This window comes from Nannospalax galili, unplaced genomic scaffold, assembly GCF_000622305.1.
Source record: "Nannospalax galili isolate Female #2095 unplaced genomic scaffold, S.galili_v1.0 scaffold741, whole genome shotgun sequence".
Lineage (NCBI taxonomy): Eukaryota > Metazoa > Chordata > Mammalia > Rodentia > Spalacidae > Nannospalax > Nannospalax galili.
The window spans coordinates 1,153,711-1,175,474 of NW_008346093.1; the positions used below are offsets into that span (position 1 = coordinate 1,153,711).

Below are 21,764 nucleotides of genomic sequence, written 5' to 3' on the forward strand. Positions count from 1 at the left end.
TCCCTTCTGGGCATATGGTACACACTTGTAGTCCACACTATCTGACTACTGTTTTTTGTTATTATTGTTTACAGCACCAGGGATTCAACTCAGGATCTCAAATGTACTAGGCAAAACACTCTACTGTTGTACTACATTCCCAACCAGCCATAGAATGGCCTTCCCTCCTCCTTTCCTTCCTCCCTCCCTCCTTCCCTCCCTCCCTCCCTTCCTTTGTTTGCTAGGTAAATTGTATACTAAGCTATATCCCTAGCCCATGTCCTAGCTATTCAGGGGGCTGAGGAAGAAGGATCCCTTGAGGCCAGGAGTTTAAAACTAGCCTGGGCAACTTGGTGAGGAAAGAAAGGAAAATTGAAAGAGAGAGGAGGGGGAGGAATGGAGGGAGGAGCTGAAATAGCTCAGGCAGTAAAGTGCTTACCTTACAAACACCAGGACCTCAGTTTGTTACTCAGAACCCATGTAAAACAAGCCATTGTGAGACTACACACTTGTAAATCCAGTCCTGGAGAGATGGAGACAGACAAATCCCTGGGGCTTGCTGGCAAGCCAGCTTAACCTACTAGGAGAATTCTAGGGCAAAGATTCTCAAAAAAATAAAATTTGGGGCTGGAGAGATGCTCAGTGGTTAAGAACACTGACTGTTCTTGCAGAAGACACGGGTTCGAATCCCAGCACCCACATGGCAGCTAAGAACTGTCCATAACTCCAGTTCCAGGGGATCCGACAGTCTCTTCTGTCCTCCCAGGGCATTGCACAACACAGATGCACTTACCTACATGCAGGCACTACACTCATACATATAATTTGAAAATAATAAATAAAATATTAAAAAATAATAAAATAGGGCTGGGTGGTGCACGCCTTTAATCCCAGCATTTAGGAGGCAGAGGCAGGCAGATCTTTGTGAATTCGAGGCCAGCCTGGTCTACATAGTGAGTTCTGGGACAGCTGGAGCTACAAGGAAACCCTGTCTCAAAAAGACAAAAAATAAATAAATAAAAAATAATAATAATAAAATAGCCGGGTGTGGTAGCACATGCTTTTAATCCCAGCACTCGGGAGGCAGAGGCAGGTAGAGCTCTGTGAGTTCAAGGCCAGCCTGGTCTACATAGTGAGTTCTAGGCCAGCTGGGGCTACAGGGAGACCCTGTCTCAAAAAGACAAATAAATAAATAAATGAATAAATAAGTAAATAAATAAAAGATAAAATCTGATAGCGCCTGAGGAATGACACCTGAAGTTGTGCTCTGAACTTTACACACTGCTGTACATTAACATACCCCCAACCACAGAAATACACACACACACACACACACACACACACACACACACACATATGTATACATATACATACACACCAAAAAAATAAAAACCCAGGGCTGGAGAGATGGCTCAGTAGTTAAGCACACTGACCGCTCTTGCAGAAGACTCAGATTCAATTCCCAGTATTCACATTGATGGAATCAAACTAAAGCCCCCCAGGTTAAAGTGGATTCAAACCAAGTCCCCCAGACCAAAGAAGAATATTCAGAACAAGGAAGTAAGAAGTAAAATAATTCTAACTGCTGAGAAAGAGCTGACCTTTTCATGCTCCGTACACAAGCCGGACATCACCCAAAACTTCCCCTCTCCTACTGCTGCCGGCCCCCTCCCACTGCTCCACTGCTGCCGGTTGTAGTTTGTGGTTTTTGCCTTTAAAAGTCACCTGTAAGCTGAGCTCGGGGCTGCTGCTCTCTCTCTCTCTCTGAGTGAGGCAGGGGCCCGTCTGCGCAAACGATTAAATCCTCTTGCTTGTTGCATCTCCTGGTCTGAGGACTGAGTTATTGGGGTGCGGCCTCCTGTGGACATTGGCTACCCCAGCCTGGGGGTCCTACAACGTGATAGCTAATAACCTTCTGTAACTCTAGTTTCAGGGAATCCAATAGGTTCTTCTCACCTCCACGGACACTGCATGACACAGATGCACTTACACACATGCAGGTAAAATACTCATACACATAAAACAAAAATAATAAAACATTTTTTTAAAAAAACCCAAGGGCTGGGTGTGGTGGCGCAGACCTTTAGTCCCAGCACTTGGGAGGCAGAGGCAGGCGGATCTCTGTGAGTTCGAGGCCAGTCTGGTCTACATAGTGAGTTCCAGGCCAGCTAGGGCTACAGGGAGGCCCTGTCTCAAAAAGACATAAAAAGAAGACAAATAATAATAATAATAAAAAACCCAAACCAGGGTCCTGAAGGGATAGCTCATGGCTCAGTGGTTAAGAGCCCTGGCTGTTCTTGCGGAAGACCCCCCCATACCCAGACACCCTCTTCTGGCCTCTGTGGACACTGCATGCATGTGGTGCACTTACATACATACACTCACATACATAAGATTATTTTTGTCACATAAATTAACCCATTTATTGCAGGCTGGGGATGTCCCAAATGGCAGTGCTTCTGTTGGTCTTTCAGTTCCTTCAGTCTTCTGATGGCAGACTTGACCATGACAGCGGAGGTGGTGCTGTAGGTCCAGGCTCTACCAGCCACTGTTTTCATGCAGAAACCACAGTGCCAGATGCCAACAGCCCATCTCTTCATCTTGGTCTTGCCACAGAAGGAGCAAGTATACTTGGCATGCTGGCTGATTTCAATTTTCTTCACCATTTTCCAGAGGGAGGCTCCATAGTGGGTCCCATATTTACCCATGATCCCAACCTTCTTGGTACATTTAGCCATGTCTTCATGACCTGGGCTTGAGCCTGGAGCAGAAGAAGCACAGTCATATAAAACTTTTTTAAAAACCTAAAACCAAAACAGTAGCTCACAATCTGAATTGCCATACATCTATACAGGGAACCTGTGTGAGAACCCCTGGCTTACCTCGTAATAGGATTTCATGATCCATCTGCCTCCAGGAACTTAGCTTCAATCCCATACAGAAACACCTGGCCTATTATGTTGTAATCCTCTGCCCTGACCAACTACAGAAAACCACTCTTCTAGCTTTGAAAGGAATCCCTAACGTTAATCTATACAGGAAAAAAAAAGTATCTTCACATCCTTCTCTCTTACTTTACAATGTCTCTAACTCTTAGTTTCCTACAAGTCTGCCTTACCATGTAATACAGTCATTCTGACTCCAAAGAGTAAACACTAACTCGAACCTATAGAGAAACTCCTACCTTTGCAATAAAAGAACTCCTGTCACAGAGCTGAGGGTGTAGCTCAGTAGCAAAGTGCTTGCTCAGTATGTATGAGTCCCTAGGTCTCATCCTGAGAACTGCATAAAAGTAAAAAAAAAAATGAGTGACTTGGGAAATTTTAAACCAATAACATGATTTTTAAGTATCTACTTATAATTAATTAATTAATTAATTAATTAATTAATGTATTTATTTATTTATTTATTTATTTAGGGTTTGTTTTGTTTTGAGATAGGGTCTCCCTGTAGCTCCAGTTAGCCTGGAACTTACTATATAGACCAGGCTGGCCTTGATTGTTCAGGGGCCGAAGAATTCTCTGAATTGACCACTCGGACACTGAGTCTCAGTAAAAGAAGTGCTTCATTGAGGCCAACCGGCTGGGGACACAGACAGTCTCGGGAGCTATACTGTGAACCCTAGCAGTGAAAGCACAGGGCTTTTAAGCACAAAAAACACAAAAACCACAAAGCAGGGGATTTCAATAGAAACCATACACAGAATAACCAGGAAAGGATTTGAACAATATAGAGCTGATTTCCAGAGATTTAACCTATACAGCCATTGGCTAGCTTACCTGGGACAGAACATTCTTCCTCTTCTGCCCCAGACCATTCCCATAGAAACTATAAACAGATGTACCAGGAAAGGGTTTGAACAACGGAGGGGGTTTCCAGAGTCAGGCGGAGGGCAGCTTTTTTCTCAGAGGACCAGGAGGGGGTCTGAGGGGCACTCTCCTTCATTGATCTTAAAGAGATCTCCTAAGTGCTGGGATCTTAAAGAGACCTCCTAAGTGCTGGGACTAAAAACATACACCACCACGCCCAGCCTAATTTCATTATTTCAAATTATTTGTATCTGTATGTGTCTGTGTATGTGAGTATAGGTACCCATAGAGGCTAGACAAAGGTCTGAAGCTGGAGTTTCAGGCATTTGTGAGTCACCCAATGTGGGTGCTGGGAACCAAACTCAGGTCATCTGCAAGAGCAGTACCTGCTCTTAACCACTGAGCCATCTAAAAATGATTTTATTAGACAGGATCTCATGTAGCCCAGGCTGGCCTTAAGCTATTCAGGTGAGAATGACCTGGAACTTTTGGTCCTCCTGCCTCCCTATCTGGAGTGCTGGAATTATAGGTGTTTGCCACCACACCTGGTTTATGCAGAGCTGGGGATCAAACTCAGGGCTTCCAGAATGAAAGGCAAGCACTCTACCAACTTTGCTACATCTCCAGTCCCTAAAATGAATTTTTATAATTCACTTTACCCAGTATCTCTAAACATCATACCTCTATATATCATTAATATAAAAATTAGTGAGTTGTTTACAAATTTTTGAAGCAGCAAATGACGCCCAGGGCCTCATGCATGCTAGGTAAGTGCCCTGCTGTTGAGCTACATCTCTAGTTTCTTCCTTGCATTAGATATGAATGTGAAAAAAAAATTTTGTCTTTTTGAGAGAGGGTCTCCCTGTAGCCCCAGCTGGCTTGGAACTCACTATGTAGACCAGGCTGGCCTCAAACTCACAGCGATCCACCTGCCTCTGCCTCCTGAGTGCTGGGATTAAAGGCGTGCGCCACCACGCCAGGCGAATGTGAAAATTTTTACCAGTGCCATGTGGTCAGAAATGTCATATGCCACTTTTAGGTCTGGTCCACAAAAAATTCTTATGCAATCTTCCACTTTCTCCCCATCTACCAACTGAATAGTAAGAACTCCCACAGTATAGAGAATAGGTCAAAAAGGTAAATTATCTGGGTCCATGAATAACTAGTAGTAAATATTCCAATTGGATTTTGTATGAGCGAGAAATAAAAAGTTAGGGGCTGGAGAGATGGTTCAGGATTTAAGAACAGTGGCTGTAAGAGCTAGTTCAGTTCCCAACACCACCATTCCAGTTCCAGGGGATCAGACACCCTCCACAACTATTGTACACACCTGGTTACATTCACATATATACATACAGGCAAAAAGACTCAACATACACACAAAAAAAGCATTTGGCTGGATATGATGACAAACACACCTTTAATCCCAGCACTCTAAAGGCAAAGGTAAGTGGATCTCTGCAAGTTTGAGGCCAGTCTAGTCTATTTAAGAGTTCTAACCCAGCCAGAGCTACATAGTGAGACCTTGTCTCAAGAAGTGGGGGAGGGGCTGAAGACGCCTCAACCTTTAAGAGCACTTGCTGCTCTTCCAGAGAACCCAAGTTTGGTTCCCAGCACCCACACAGCAGCAGTTCTAGAGGATCCAATGCCCTCTTCTGATCTCTGTGGGCATTGCATGCATGTGGTATACTTACATGCAGGAAAAAAAACACTCATACACATAAAAATAAATAAATAAATTAAAGCCGGTGGTGGTGGTGCATGCCTTTAATCCCAGCAGAGGCAGAGGCAGGAGGATCATTGTGAGTTCAAGGCTAGCCTGGTCTACATAGTGAGTTCAAGTCAGCTGGGACTACAGGGAGACCCTGTCTCAAAAAGACAATAAATAAATAAATAAAATAATAAATAAATAAGCCAGACATGATGGCTCACACCTTTAATCCCAGCACTTGGGAGGCAGAAGCATGCAGATCTCTGTGAGTTCAAAGCCAGCCTGGTCTACATAGTGAGTTCCAGAACAGCTAGGGCTACAGGGAGACCCCGTCTCAAAAAAAGAGACAAAAAGTAAAAATAAATAAAAAACAAAATTTTAAAAACATGATTTGTTAAGACCATGGTTTTGTTACAGAAGCTAGAATAACAATATTTAGCATAATTAATAACAGTCCTTTGATCTGAATCTGGGTATGAACACTACTCTTTCCTTTATAAGCTCAAACTGGCCTTCAACTTACTATGGAGCTGAGATGACCTTGAACCCTTGAACTTCTGAACTTTCTGCTTCCATCTCTCAATTGCTGGGACTATGGGTATATAAACCTAGGGCTACATGCAAGCACTCTACCAACTGAGCTACACTCCTAAATGAACAGCAGTCTTTTCTTTTCCATGGGGGGGCGTCTTTTTGAGACAGGGTCTTCCTGTAGCCACAGCTGGCCTGGAACTGGCTACGTAGACCAGGCTAGCCTTGAACTCACAGAGATCTGCTTGCCTCTGCCTCCCAAGTGCTGGGATTAAAGGCATGCGCCACCTGGCTTATGAACAGCAATCTTAGCGACTTTGTGAACAAGAGCACTGAGCCTATACAGAAACACTTAGGTTAACAGGGTAATTGACCACTTGAGCTCTTTCTAGGAATGTAGTTCAACAGCAGAGGAACCTGTCATAATGCTTAAGAAACCTCATCCTGGAGTTGGGGAGATGGCTCAGTCAGTAAAATACTTGCAGTAAAAATATGAAAACTCATTGGAGCCCCAAAACCCATGATTTTTTTAAATCCAGGGAGTAGTCAAGATGGCTCAGTGGATATAAAGGTGCCTGCCACCAAGGCTGATGATATGATTTCAATCCCCAAGACCCACATGGTAAGAGAGAACCAACTTCCGAAAGTTGTCCTCTGACCTCCACAAGTGTGCCATATATGGCACACTCTTGCATGTGCAATACATAAATACACAAGCATACACAAAATAAAAGATGTAATTTTTTTGGTCTTTTTTTTTTTGAGACAGGGTCTCCCTGTAGTCCCAGCTGGCCTGGAACTCACTATGTAGACCAGGCTGGCCTTGAACTGGAGATCTGTCTGCCTCTGCCCGAGTGCTGGGATTAAAGGCGTGTGCCACCCCAGCAAAAAAGATGTAATTTTTTAAAAAAGCTAGGCAGTGTGTACTTATAATTTCAGCACTGGGAAGAGAGAGACAGGATGATTCCTGGGGTTTATTGGCCAGTCAATCAGTGAGCTCCAGGTTGAGATCCTGTCTCAAGAACTAAGGTGGTGGGAGCTGGAGAGACAGCTCAGTGGTTAAGAGTGCTTGCTACAAAACCATGAGGACCTGAGTTCAGATCCCAGCACTCACACAAGCAAGCCTGGTCTGGTCTCGTGAGTGCCTGAAAGGAGCACTGTTGTGGAGAAGGGATGGGGAGATAGGAGGGGAGACAGGCACAGAATGATCACTGGGCTTTGCTGGCTGCTAGCCTAGCTGAAAGACATGAGCTCCAGGTTTAGGGAGGAAACCCTGCCTCAAAGAAATAAGGCAGAGAATAATACAAGAGGACACCTAGCATCTTCCTCTGGCATTCAAGTATGTGCACAGATGCATGCACCTGCACACATGTATGCATAAACCACATACACATATACCATACTCATACACACACACACACACACACACACACACACACACACACACAAACTAGGAAAGCAATTAAAAAATAAGGTAGAAGGGCTGAAGAGATGGCTCAGTGGTTAAAAACACTTGATGCTCTTCCAGAGGACCTGGGCTCAGTTCCCAGCACCCACATGGCAGCTAACACCATCCTTAACTCCAGATCCAGGAAATGGAATACCCTCTTCTGTCTTCCACGCACACCAGGCACGTATGTGGTACACATAAATACATGCGGGGAAGACATTCATACACATAAGATAAAAAAATTTTTTAATAATTTATTTTTATTTTGTGTGTATGAGTGTATTGCCTGCATGTATGTGAGTGCACCCGTGTCGTGCAATGTCGTGGAGGTCAGAAGAGGGCTTCAGATTTCCTTGGAACTGGAGTTAAGGATGGTTTGTAGCCACCATATGGGTGCTGGGAATCGAACCTGGGTCTTCTACAAGAGCAGTCAGTGCTCTTAACCGCTGAACCATCTCTCCAGCCCCTAAAAATAAATAAAATACTTAAAAAAAATAAAGTGAAGAGCAATTAAGGAAGATACCCAATGTTGACCTGTTGACCTCTGGCCTCCACAGGCGCACGCCCACACACACACACAAAAGAGAAACATCATCTTGGACTTCTATAGGAACCCATAGTCTAGAACTCTAGAAACCATGGTCTTGGCTTCCTGAATAGAAGCCCATTAGATTTAGTAAAATAACAATACTATAAGATTGCCTGTACTTTTTCTGTCTAGTAACATTTATTTGAATCAATAAAGGAATAGCAGAAGTGACCTGACCCTGTCCATGAATCCCTGTCTTCACACCTCCACAAAAGGAATTCCTCTCAAGGAGAAATGAAACCCTTGCTTTCATTCTGTAAAAGAAATCAGTCATGGGAGGGACTGGAGAGATGGCTCAGTGGTTAAAAACACTGGCTGCTCTTGTAGAGGACCCAGGTTCATTCCTGGCACCCATATGACAGTAACAACAGTCTGTAACTCCAGTTCCAGGGGTTCCAATGCCCTCTTCTGGCCTCTGTGGACATTATGTGACACGGGTGTACTTACATACATGCAGGCAAAACACTCATACACATAAAATATAAATAAATAAATAATAAATAAATATTAAGAAAAAGAAATCAGCCAGATGAAGGAAACCAAGGACTGACAGATATCAGCAAAAGCTGGACTGTGAGCTGTTTTCACATTTTTAAATGGTTGTATTTCAAAAAATGAAAGATAGGGCCGGGCGTGGTAGTGCACGCCTTTAATCCCAGCACTTGGGAGGTAGAGGAAGGCGAATCTTTGTGAGTTCCAGGCCAGCCTGGTCTACATAGTGAATTCCAGGACAGCTGGGGCTACAAGGAGACCCTGTCTCAAAAAAGACAAAAAAAAAAAAAAGACAAAAAAATGAAAGATTAACCGGGCACAATGGTACCTGTACTCCCAGCTACTCAGTAGACTAAAACATGAAGATCCTGTCAGTCCAGGAATTCAAGGACAGCTTGGGAACAAAGCAAGACCCTCTCCCAAGAAAAATAAAAAGACTATGCCATAGAGACTAAATACAGCCTATTTACTATCTGGCTCTTTATAAAATTTGCTGACCCTGTTGTATCCGAATTTCTTCTGATTGAACAGGAAAATAAGGGAGATTTCACTTTTAAAAGGATCCTTAATCTATTACTTTGCAGATATCACAACCCCAGAATATTCTTTATTGTGTATCATTGTGTGCTTTCTTTGGTGTAGATTTTAAGGCCTTTGGTTAAAGCAACTCATGCTCAGGTAGGAAGAATGGAAAAGGAAGCCACAACTGGCATTTTCAAGAGGGTCAGAGGGCCTGGCTACTGGATGGTAGGGCTGTCAATTTGCTAGTCGCTGATGCACAATGCGCCATTCGGCTTATAGCTCCAGCTTCAGCCTACAGGAGCACAGGAAACGGTAAGAGGGGTCAATTAGTAGGACGGACTGGCCTTCTGTTGGACTGATACTTCGATATGGGCTGGTAGTTGGGCAGGGAGGCACAGGGACAACTCTTTTCCCTCCCCAACCCAGCCAATGGCGCGGTATGTTTTCTACTGCAGCCGTAAATCCGGTTATTTAGTGGAGGGGAGGGCAGGCATGGAGCTACCATCCAGGAGTAACTCCACGCACCCCACCACCCCCCAGTCCCCCAGTCCATTTTGGCCCTGGTACTAGCATCGCAATATTCCGGATGAAGAAACTGAAGAGAGCTGTGATTTGCCTAAGAGCATATGGCTAAGTCTCTCCGTTTCGTCATCTGCGAAGAAGCCTTCATAATAATATTTCACATAAGTGTGGCTTCAGAAGCGATATCTGTCACTTAAAATTTGCTAACATTATCATTACCTGCCTGCCCCCTCCTTCCACACCCTCACCAATTTTTGCCGCAGAATGTCAATAGCCAACATTTGGCGAACGCTTCTTGTGAACCATCGTAATGAATATCAACTCAGAAAATTCTCAACAGTTATCATCATCACAAACATTTTGGCCGCCACCAGCGATACATAGAATCAACCATTCGCTCAGTCCAGACACCTGCCCGCCCGCGCGAGGTCATCTCCAAGCGCCGCGCGGGAAGCCCCTTTCTTAATGCCTTAGCTTCTTTGCTTTGATTAGAATCACTGCGCAGTGCAACTGGCGCGGGTCCGCAGAATTTCTAAGCTGACTGGACAGGAACAGAGAATGGCGAAAATGGCAACCATGACGACGGCCGCCGGAGTTGGGGGAGGGGAGCAATCAACCCAGATCCGGATCTCGAAGTAGGAGACGCGTTTCGCGCAGACGCAGTATGATACTATGCCGTAACCTAACACGTGAGGTCGGTTTCCTAGGCTCGCGAGAGATGTGGCATTCGCGAGAGGTGTGGCGTGGCGTGCGCCAGAGGCGCGGCGGCCTGACAGGATCCAGGCTGTGGGCTGGAAGTGGGCGGGCAAATTGGGAGGCTTAGCCCAATGGAAAAGAAGGGATCATGCGGCCGCGGCCACAGAGGTCGCTGGGAATTTGGCGGCGCGAGCCAAGGGCGGGGTTTGAGAAGGGGGCAGCGCCCAGTAAGTAGGGCCAGAAGGATTGGTCAGTGGGAAGAGGGTGGAGGCTGGCGGGAGGTGGCTTGGAACTCGCTGGGGAAGCTTGATGAAACGTTAGGGATCGGCTCTGGGAAGGGGGTGGGGTCTGACAGAGGCAGCCCCCAAGGAGATGGGCTAGGGGCGGGATCTGAAGGAGGGGTAGGTACCCGTTCGGCCTGATAGGAGTTCAGAGAATCCTTGAGGAGGTATCGAGGCCGCGGCCAGAAAGGGTGGGTGAGTATCCTATCCTGGGAGTTAGGCCCGAGAGGCTGGCTTGGCGCAGGGAAGCGGTCTGGTTGATCTTGAGAGATATGAAAGGGTGTGGTGTGGGAAGTAGAGTGATGCTGCCGAGATTGAAAAAGGGCAGGCCTTGAAAGAGCCGAATTCAGCCTGGGGTTACATTGCTTATTGGAAAGGCTAGACGGGGGCGGGGGGAGGAGAGAATCCTGTTAAAGGAACGGAGTCCTTGAGGGGCGGGGTTTGGAAGGCACTGGGGAATAGAGCGAAAGGATGAAGTCTAGCATACGGGGCGGGGTCTGGAAAGGAAGGGATGTGGGAGCCCTCTGGACGCTCCAGCCCCCTTGTAGCCAACTCCACCTTTGCCAGAGCCGCTCCAGGAGTGAAAGCTCTTCAGCCATGACCTCCACCGGCCAGGATTCCTCCACCAGGCAGCGAAGGAGTAGGCACAATCCCCAATCGCCTCCTCAGGACTCCAGCACCACCTCGGTGAGGCCCCAAACTGGCTCGGATAGAGGGGAGGGAAAGCCAGCCAGCCTTGTGTAGGACTCTGATCCTCCTCTCTGATTGGCAGAAGCGAAGTGTTAAGAAGGGTGCAGTACCCCGCTCTAGCCCCAGTCTAGCAGAGGTAAAGAAGAAAGGCAAAATGAAGAAGCTCAGCCAAGCAGTGGAAGAAGACCTAATCGAAGGGCTTCAAGGACTGGTGAGAGAAGCCTGACTGCAGTTTGACCTTCTTTACCAATCAAAACCCCACTCTGAACAATGTGAGGTGTCCCCTCTGATTGGGGCCTTGAATACATCTGTGTCTTCCCCACCCCCGCAGGATCTGAACCCCGAGTCAAGGGTACTGGTTGGCACTGGATTGGTGTTTGATGAACAGCTAAATGAATTCCACTGCCTCTGGGATGACAGGTGAGGATGGGACTGTGAAATTGTCCCTAAACTATTTTCACACCCCCCCTCCTCCCAAGCAAGCAAGAGTGAATCTTTTGTTATACCAGCCTGGAGACTGGAAGCAGATGATTTAGGGAGATGAAGGTTATTCTTGAAAGGATTATTTTAGCCAGCAAACATTTATTGAATGTCTGCTGGTCTACTGTGTGCCAAGATTGGTGATACAAAGGTCAGCAAAACAGAAAAATCCTTTATCAGGGAGCTGATTGGTGAGTAGGAGGGGAGATCATTAAACCGAAGTATAAGATGTTTAATGAAGATCAAATGACTAGAATTCATGAGTCTTTTTTTGTTTTGTTTTTTGTCTTTGAGACAGGACCTGACTCTCTAGCCCAGGCTGTGCTGGAACTATGTACCCTAGACTGGCCTCAAACCCTCCTTGATCTTCTTGTCTTAGCCTCCAGAGTGCTGAGATTACAAGCATAAGCTACCATGTCTGGCTAAAAGTATTTATTAGAGGGCCCTGGACTAGATAGCATGCAGGGGTCCCAGAACCTTCATTGTGGAAGAGACATTTATTCTCAAATGGGATTCCACCACCTCCTATCTGCTCTACTTTTCAAAGGAATCTGCTAATTCTTTTGACTCTCTGTTCAAAATATATTCAGTATCTGACCTCACTGGTCCTCTGCTTCCAGCCTTTACATTGAAGCCTAAAAAATAGGTATGAGATGACATTCCCTTTTTTTGAGACAGGGTCTCCCTGTAGCCTGGTCTGGAGCTCACTGTGTAGACCAGGCCGGCCTTGAACTCTCAGAGATCTGCCTGCCTCTGCCTCCCTAGTGATGGGACCAAAGGTGTGTACCTCCAAGCCTGGCTAACACCCCCTTTCTTAAAATACTTCAAGGGCAAACCATTGCTCTCAAGGTAAAGTCTGAATTTTTTATCCTGGCTTTTAAGGTGCCATGTGATTTGGCTCCACACCACCTTCTGTGACCTATGAGCCTCATTTGCTTCAGTTCACTTTGCCCACATTGGTCACCTTACTGTTCTTCCAGCATGCCAGACACCCTATCACCTCCAGTCTTTACCCTTGGCTGATTCCCCTGCCAACTTTCACAACTCAATGAGACTCACAGAGGCCTTTGACTGGTTACTACCTTTCTCACATCCAAGCTTAGATATTTTCCTAGCCCCTGCTAGGAAATTATTAATCATTACACTGATGTTTACCAATAGAGAAGCTATCTCCCCTATCCTGACCTAAAACTAACTCATGATGTCAAAGGATCTCATTTATGGAGTCATATTTACCATTTGTTGAGAAGCTGGGGCTACAGCAATAAACATAATAAACAACTGCCTTTAAGGGAGGAGAAAGAAATAAAGAAAAAGTAGTTGATTCAGTGTGTCTGAATGGTACTATCCAGAAGAACAGAGGCGGGAGGGACAATGGAAGGAGTGTTTCTATTTTTGTTAAAACATCAAGGGAAGGCATTTATGACACTTGAGCAAAGATATAAAGGGGGTAAGGGAGGAGGGGTGTGGTGGCGCACGCCTTTAGTCCCAACACTTGGGAGGCAGAGGCAGGCGGATCTCAGAGTTCCAGGCCAGCCTGGTCTACATAGCAAGTTCTAGGCCAGCTGGGGCTACAGGGAGACCCTGTCTCAAAAACACCAAAGAAAAGGTGGGTAAGGGAGTAAGCCATGGAATTATCTGGGAAAAGAATGTTCTATGGACTGGAGAAATGGCTCAGAAGTTGAGAACACTCACTGCTCTTGTTAGAGGATCTAGGTTCAGTTCCCAGCACCCACATGGTGGCTAACTGTTCATAACTCCAGTTCCAGGGGATCCGACGCCCTCTCCTGACCTCTGTAGGCATTGCACGACATGGGTGTAATAGCACACATGCAGGCAATACATTCATACACATAAAAATAATAAATAAAAAGAAACGGGGGGCTGGAGAGATTGCTTAGCGGTTAAGAACACTGGTTGTTCTTGTAGAAGACCTGGGTTTGAATCCCAGCACCCACATGGTAGCTAACTCCATGTGTATTGCCTGCATGTATATAAGTGCACCCATGTCATGCAATGCCCACAGAGGACAGAAGAGGGTGTCGGATCCCCTGGAACTGGAGTTATGGACAGTTGTTAGCTGCCATGTGGGTGCTCGGATTCAAACCCAGGTCTTCTACAAGACCAGCCAGTGCTCTTTTTCTTTTTTTTTTCTTTTTCTTTGTCTTTTTTTTGACACAGGGTCTCCCTATAGCCCTAGCTGGCCCGTAACTCACAATGTAGACCAGGCTGGCCTTGCCACCTGCCTCTGCATTTTGAGTGCTTGGATTAAAGGTGTGCACCACCATGCCTAGCCAGCCAATGTTCTTAACCACTGAGTCATCTCTCCTGCCCCCGAGACTTAACTTTTTAAAAAATAATTTATATGCAGGTGTGGTGGCGCATGCCTTTAATCCCAGCACTTGGGAGGCAGAGGCAGGTGGATCTCTGTGAGTTCAAGGCCAGCCTGGTCTACATAGTGAGTTCCAGGACAGCTGGGGCTACAGGGAGACCCTGTATCAAAAAGACAAAAAAAATTATTATTTTTATGTGTATGAGTGTATTGCCTGCATGTGTATTAGTGCAGTACCTCTAAGGTCAGAAGAATGCATTGGATTCTCCTGGAACTAGAGTTACAGACAGCTGTTAGCCACCATTTGGATGCTGGGAATCAAACCCAGGTCCTCTGCAAGAGCAGCCAGTGCTCTTAACTGCTGAGCTGTCTCTCCAGCTCTGAAACTAACTTTTGCTCTGAATGGAGTAGGAGCCACAAGAGGGTTTTGAACAGTAGAGTATCAACTACTATCTGGCTGCTAATGTGCAGAGAAGACTTATTTGGGGGAGTGAGGGTCTAAATAGGGAGCCTGGAAAGAGCGTTATATGGTAGCCCAGGCCAGAGGTTCTAGTGGCAGAAATGGTAGTAGAAAGGATAACACTCCAGAGGTGACAAGAGGCAAGGCTGATGTGACATGTAAGGGGTAAGCAGCTATGGAAAGGTGAATAGGGAGATGTGGCAAAAGCAGACATGATCCTTAATGTCTTATCTGTGTGTGTGCACATATATGTGACTGTATCTCTTATCTCCGTAGCTTCCCTGAAGGCCCTGAGCGGCTCCTTGCCATCAAGGAACAACTGATTCTGGAAGGCCTCCTGGAACGTTGTGTGTCCTTTCAGGTGAGTCCCCAAGCCTACACTGGTTGGTGTGTAGGTAGCTGACAGTGGCCTATGCTTTAGCCCTTTATTTCTCATGTCTCTTCAGGCCCGGTTTGCTGAGAAGGAAGAGCTGATGTTGGTTCACAGGTGAAGGCTTGGGAGCTTGGACTAACCAGGACAGATTGAATGCTTTGGGAAAGAATCCCATAGACTCTCTGACCAGCCTTGGGCAGGTCCCTAAGCCTCTCTGAATTTGTATCATTGTTTAAAAATCTAAATTCCAGCCAGGTGTGGTGGCACATTCCTATAATCTCAGCAGTTGGGAGGTGGAAGCAAGAAAATCAGGAGTTCAAGGCCAACCTGGGCTTCATGAGACTCTGTCTCACAAAGCCCCTCCCCCAAAGAAAAGAAAGAAACATAAGTTCCTCAGGAGGGCTAATGTGTGTGTCAAGTGTTTGGCAGAGCAACATGACCCTGTGATGGGCTATTTTTATTATAATCTGGTTTGTTAACTGATGATGAATGTCTGGCCAGAGTGATCAGGAGGGTCCTAAGGACTATAAGAACCCAGCATAAGAGGCAGCACAGTGTGGCGCACAGAAAGCTGGTTTGACAGATGGAGATTATCTGAGCTAAGCTCTGAGAAGCAAAAAGGGATGAATCCGACAAAAAAAAGGGCTGGGGGAAGGGAGGAACTGACAGTTCTAACACTGTAGCTAAAGGCCTGGAAGTAGGATATCTAGAGCCAGGAAGTAGGATGGCTAGAGAAGAAATAGGGAAGGCGGCCTATATCCTACCTGTTTCCCTAGGTTGGCAGTGAGGAAGGCATGATTTGAACAGAGGTCTGGTATGTGGAAGGTGTAGCTGGGAAGGGAACAAGTCTCTAAATCCCATTCCCTGTCTCTGTCCCCAGCCTGGAATACATTGATCTGATGCAGACAACCCAGTACATGAATGAAGGAGAACTTCGTATACTAGCAGACACCTATGATTCAGTTTATCTGCATCCGGTATGGATGAGAACTGTGAGGTCGGGAGTGGCAGCCATCCTGGGGTCTCCCATATTCATGCCCAACTCACCCTGGGAGGAAGAAGCTGAGCAGATAGAACAGTACTTTCTCTCTCTCTCATTCTTTGTCTCTGGATTTCCACTGTCTCCAGAACTCATATTCCTGCGCCTGCCTGGCCACAGGCTCTGTCCTCAGGCTGGTAGATGCAGTCCTAGGGGCTGAGATTCGGAATGGCATGGCTGTTGTCAGGTAGGACTCTAGCATTTGGCTTCTTATATTTTTAAAAAGTCTTTCCCCTTAATGGTGTGTGGACAGTATATGTCTGTAATCTCAGCACTTGGAATATGGAGGCAAAAGGATCAAGAAGAGTTCAAGGCTAACCTTGGCTATATAGTAGAGTTGAGACTATCCTGGACTACTGAGACCCTTTCTCAAAAGAGAAAAGTCTTTCCTACAAATGTGTTAACCTAGGTACTATCTTCATATAGTTGAGTCAAAAGGCACAATGGGGGATATAATAAAAAGGCTCTCTCTTAGACACACTTTGCCTTTAATCCTGGCAGAGACAGGTAAATGTCTGTGAGTTCAAGACCATCCTGGTCTACATAGCCAGTTCCAGGCCAGCCAGGGCTACACATAGAGACTCTGACTCAAAAGAAAGTCTCTCTCTTCTCTCCCACCCTTGTCTATCTCTTGGGAGGTAGTCATTTTAACCAGTGGCACCCGTGTCCTCTCAAAAAATAATCTTATTCAAGGAATTATGACAGCCCATTAGTTCACAGGTATATATTTTTTCCTATCTGGAACATCTTGAAATCCAGATGCAGCTAACAAACTATGATATCTCAGAATTTAGAATTTAGTCAGTAGCATTTTCTGTTTTGTTGTTACCATATAAAGTCATAGAACATCTTGTCTGACTTCCAAGAATTGATAAAATGTGGAAGATAGCTTTTGTCCTCCTCACTCCCTTTTTAACCACTAATGGTAGTAAGCACAAGAAGTACTCTCTTCCACACCATACTTTTTTTTTCCTTGGATGTCTTGGAAAGCTTTTGTTAACAGTATACAGGTTAGAAGGTTAGAGCTGAATGAGATGCCACTGTACAAATATACTTTTAAGTTAATCACTTGAGGGCATTTTTGTTCTCCTTAATCATTTGTTGCTTCAAACAAACACTAGCAAGTTAACTGTGGTACATTTTTAAACATGTCACCTTTTTGTAACATAAGTTTAGGCTAAGCCCATGCAGCATAATGAGAAGATATATGTGGATAATTTCATTTTCTTTTTGTTGTTGTTGTTTTGTTTTGTTTTTTTTTTGAGGCAGGTCTCTCTGTAGTCCCCAGCTGGCCTAGAACTTACTATGGAAACCAGACCAGCCTCAATCTCACAGAGACCTGTCTGCCTCTACCTCCCAAGTGCTGGGACTAAAGTGATGTGCCTCCATACCTGACTTCATTTTCTCTTTTGTTTTCCTTTCTTTTTTGAGGGCGGGTATCTTTTTTGAGACAGGGTCTCCCTGTAGCCCCAGCTGACCTGGAACTCACTATGTAAACCAGGCTGGCCCTGAACTCACAGAGATCCACCTGCCCGTCTCCCTAGTGAGTGCTAGCATTAAAGGCATGCCCTACCATGCCTGGCTCATTTTATTTTAAGATTTTATTTTATGTGTAATGAGTGTTTTGCCTGCATGAATATACATGTACCACATGTGTGAAATGCCTTTGGAAGCCAGAAGATGGCGACAGATCCCCTGAAACTGGAGTTACAGACAGTTGTGGGTGCTGGGAACCAAACCTGGATCCTCTGCAAGAGCAGCAAGTGGTCTTAACTGCTGAGTCATCTCCCCAGCCCCATTTTCTATTTTTTTGAGACAGTATCACTTGAACTAGGACATACTTCTGCTTCATCTTGAGTGCTGAGATTATAGGCATGGGTTACTATGCCAAATGGGTGCATGGGTACCTTTAATGATCATATTCAAATCTCCTTTAATGAGAGAGTATAGATTGAGGGTGGTGAAGTTTCAACAGCCACAGATACTCAGTTCCTGGCAGAGTTGCAGCATCTACAATGGAAGAATTGAAAAGAGTCTCCTTCTCTGTAGAGATAGACTCTGAAATCTGTAATCTTCCCTGCTCTGCTCAGGCCTCCTGGACACCATGCCCAGCACAGTCTAATGGATGGGTATTGCATGTTCAACCACGTGGCTGTGGCTGCCCGCTATGCTCAAAAGAAGCACCACATTCAGAGGTCAGCAGCAAATGGCAGATGTGATAGGGGTGGCATGGCATGGGGGTACCCTTGTCTGAACTATTCCTCCATTTTCCACATACTCCCCTTACACAGAGTCCCTCTCTCCCTGCTCACAAGGTTCTTTTTAAATGTTTTTACTGAATTTTGTGTATTTCATATAATATATCTTAATCATATTTAGACACCTCTATCTGTACCCCCTATAGCCCCCCCTGCCAGGTTTCATGCATTCTGTCATATATGTTAAGGCCTACCTTGTCAAGTTTGTGTCTCCAAATGTCCATCGGTGTAATTCCATCCACTGGAGCCTGGTCAACTTATCCAACATCACTCTTAAAGAAGACCAGCTCTCCCTCACCCAGCAGTGATCAGTTGCCAATAGTTCCTCAGCTAAGGTTGAGGTTTCTTACCATTTCCCTACTTCCATGCTGATTTTTTTAAAAATATTTTATATTTTTATTTTATGTGTATGATGGCCGGCCGTGGTGGTGCATGCCTTTAATCCCAGCACTTGGGAGGCAGAGACAGGTGGATCTTTGTGAGTTCAAGGCCAGCCTGGTCTACATAGTGAGTTCCAGGACAGCTGGGGCTACAAGGAGACCCTGTCTCAAAAAGGCAAAAAAAAATTTATGTGTATGAGTGTATTGCCTACATGTATGTAAGTGCACCCACACATGTCATGCCATGCCCGTGGAGGTCAGAAGAGGGTATTAGATCTCCTGGAACTGGAGTTACAGATTATTGTTAGCTACCATATGGGTGCTGGGAACCAAACCCAGGTCCTCTGCAAGAGCCGCCAGTGTGCCATCTCTCCAGCCCCCTCTATGCTGGGTTTTTGTACGATTTGAGTTTGCATGGGTCTGGTGCATGTTGTCACCATTGCTATAAGTTCATATGAGCACATTCACGGCCACTTAGAAAACTATTTCCTTGTGGTCATCCACCACCCCTGGGCTCTTACAGTCTCTCTGCCCCCTCTTCTACAATGAACCCTGAGCGCTGTGTGGTGGAGGTTTAATATAGGAGTCCTGTCCAAGGACATGTACTCTCCAGTCTCCTTATTCTCTACATTTTGGCCAATTGTGGCTTTCTTTGTTATTCACCATCTGTTATATGATGAAGCTTCATTGGTGAGAGTTGAGAGATACATTAATATTCTCTCTGCCCACTTACAGGGTTCTTATCGTGGACTGGGATGTACACCATGGTCAAGGAACACAGTTTATCTTCGACCAGGACCCCAGGTATACCCCAAGGCCTACCCTAAGTACTGGATTTCCAACTACCCCCAACTGTCAGACCAAGCCATACGGGCTTGGAGGGAGGGGAAGGCATTCAGATTCATTGAGTCTGCCTAGGACGAAGAAATGTACGGCTCCCTGTTTGTCTGCTGTCTCCTAACATCACTCTGAAGGGAGGATTATGGAGTTCCCATTTACAGATGGGTGAAACTGAACCTTACAGGTTAAAATGTCACACAGAAGTGGAAGGGATAGGATTTGACTCACAAGTACCAATAAGATAATCCTACACATGTTCATTGACAAATTTATTTCATCTAACAGCATATGGGAGACACATCTACATGTTAGTGTTATAAAAGCTTCTTGTAGAGTATTCCATTGCATGACTGTACCTCTGTTCATTTAATCCTGGAACATTAAGCGACTTACCCAGTTTTTGCTATTATAGGCAGTTCTAGTATTGTAAATATATAACATATCTCTGAGTATATCTGTAGAATGATTTTCTAAGAATGGATTGCTGAGTTAGACAGATCAGCATGCTTTAAGGTCTGGTATATACTGCCAAATGTTACCCTAGAAGGGTATCAGTTTACCCTTCCTGCAGAAAATGATGAAGCCCTTGTCAATAGGGGCTTTACTTAGTGAGTAGTAGTTGTGTTATCTATCCTTCTGTCCAATTAGCTGCATAGAATCTTTTCCCCATGTGTAGATCTTGAGCTCTTGTGGCCTTTGGTCCTATCTAAATGGTTTGCTCTCTAAACATTACTTTATTATTTTCCAGTACTCAATGTTGATGACAGTTGTCTTTTCATTTCTTTCTCAGTAATATTTTGCTATGAGGCCTTACAGGGGTTTTTTTCGTTTTTTTTTTTTTTTTTATCTCTTTGAGACAGGGTCTCCCTGTAGCCCCAGCTAGTCTAGAACTCTGTAGACCAGGCTGACCTTAAACTCAACAGAGATCTGCCTCCCTCTACCTCCCAAGTGCTGGGACTAAAGGTGTGCACTACCACGCCCAACTGAGGGGGTGGTTATTATTTTTTTTTAATATTTTAGTTATTGTTTTTATTTTATGTGTATGAGTGTATTGCCTGCATGTATGTAAGTGTACCTGTGTCGTGCAATGCCTGCGGAGGTCAGAAGAGGCTGTCGGATCCCCTGGGACTAGAGTTATGGACAGTTGTTAGCAGCCATGTGGGTGCTGGGATTCAAACCCAGGTCTTCTGCAAGAACAACCAATGTTCTTAACCGCTGAGCCATCTCTCCAGTGCCTGGGGGTGGTTATTTTTGAGACAGGGTCTCACTATGTAGCCTTGGCTAGCCTGGAATTCACTGTGTAGACCAGACTGGCCTCAAACTCACAAAGCTCCACCACCCTCTCCCTACTGAGTACTGAAATTAAATGTCCATACCCAGCTGGTTTTGCATTTTGAAACAGGGTCTCTAGCCCAGACTAACCTCTAGCTGAGGATGACCTATTTTTTTTAATTTTTTTATTGAATTGTTGTGTATTTCATACAGAAAATCATCTTTATACCCTCTTCCTCTTTGGCACCCTCCCATAGTCTTCCCCCACTGGAGTTCATACATTCTGTCATTCGTGTTAAGGCCTATCGTATCAAGTTAGTGTCCCCACGTGTCCCTCAGTGCAAGTTCATCCACTGGGATCTAGTCAGTCTATCTAGAGTCCCTCCCTTTAAGAAGATCAGCTCTTCCTCACCCAGCAATAATCAGCTACCAATAATTCTTTGACTAAGATTGGGGCCTGCTATTCATTTCCTCAGTTCTGTGCTGGGTTTTTGTCTGCTTAAGTTTGCATGGGTCTTGTGCATGCTCACACCATTGCTGTAGGTTTGTATAAGAGTCCCAGGGACCTGTAAGGACTATTTCCGTGTAATCATGCACCTTCTCCCTGGCTCTTACAATCCTTCATTATCCTCTTCTGCAATGATCCCTGAGCCCTGGGTGAGTGGATTTTAATATAGTCCTGTCCAAGGACCTGAACTCTGCAGACTCTTATTCTCTGCAGGATGACCTACTAAAAAAAAAAAAACCAGAATTTTTTTCCCATTTCTGGTTGGGTTGTTTTATTTTTATTTTTATTGAGCTTTTAAAATTTCATGGAACATAACTGAATAAGGGGCAGAGAGAGGGCTAATGCACCCCTTAACTATCACCAGTGAGGCTTCCATGTACATCAGCGTGTGATACACACAGAAGGCCTCAACTGGCCAAGTTTTGGAGAATAAGAGACTGTAGAGTGTAGGATGGGACTCCTATATGGAACCTCACCCACCCATGACTCAGGGACCATTATGGAAGAGGAGGCAGAAAGAAGCCAGGGCTGGCTCAGAATTTTTTTTTCT

The 21,764-nt window shown here is 45.2% G+C and overlaps 2 protein-coding genes across 4 annotated transcripts in view; one reads left to right on the forward strand and one right to left on the reverse strand.

The window, feature by feature from the left end:
• Positions 1-2,360: 2,360 nt before the first annotated feature.
• LOC103741692 (60S ribosomal protein L37a-like) lies at positions 2,361-3,061 on the reverse strand. Its single transcript, XM_008842612.2, has 2 exons — positions 2,862-3,061; positions 2,361-2,740 (listed from the first exon to the last, which is right to left on the reverse strand). Exons 1-2 carry the CDS (start codon positions 2,914-2,916, stop codon positions 2,361-2,363), a joined length of 435 nt encoding a protein of 144 aa, XP_008840834.1. The 5' UTR covers positions 2,917-3,061.
• Positions 3,062-10,546: 7,485 nt separating this feature from the next.
• Hdac6 (histone deacetylase 6) overlaps positions 10,547-21,764 on the forward strand; it is a 38,456-nt gene continuing 27,238 nt past the window's right edge. The window contains exons 1-10 of one of the 3 annotated variants that reach the window (XM_008842552.2): positions 10,547-10,777; positions 11,150-11,269; positions 11,355-11,483; positions 11,604-11,692; positions 14,821-14,905; positions 14,991-15,031; positions 15,798-15,894; positions 16,046-16,143; positions 18,047-18,151; positions 19,330-19,398. In XM_008842552.2, coding sequence (XP_008840774.1) covers positions 11,180-11,269; positions 11,355-11,483; positions 11,604-11,692; positions 14,821-14,905; positions 14,991-15,031; positions 15,798-15,894; positions 16,046-16,143; positions 18,047-18,151; positions 19,330-19,398 — 803 coding nt within the window. In that variant the 5' untranslated portion in view covers positions 10,547-10,777; positions 11,150-11,179. Of the gene's footprint in view, positions 10,778-11,119; positions 11,270-11,354; positions 11,484-11,603; positions 11,693-14,820; positions 14,906-14,990; positions 15,032-15,797; positions 15,895-16,045; positions 16,144-18,046; positions 18,152-19,329; positions 19,399-21,764 lie in introns of all 3 variants that reach the window. The other 2 variants (XM_008842553.3, XM_029568034.1) reach the window with 2 other exon arrangements.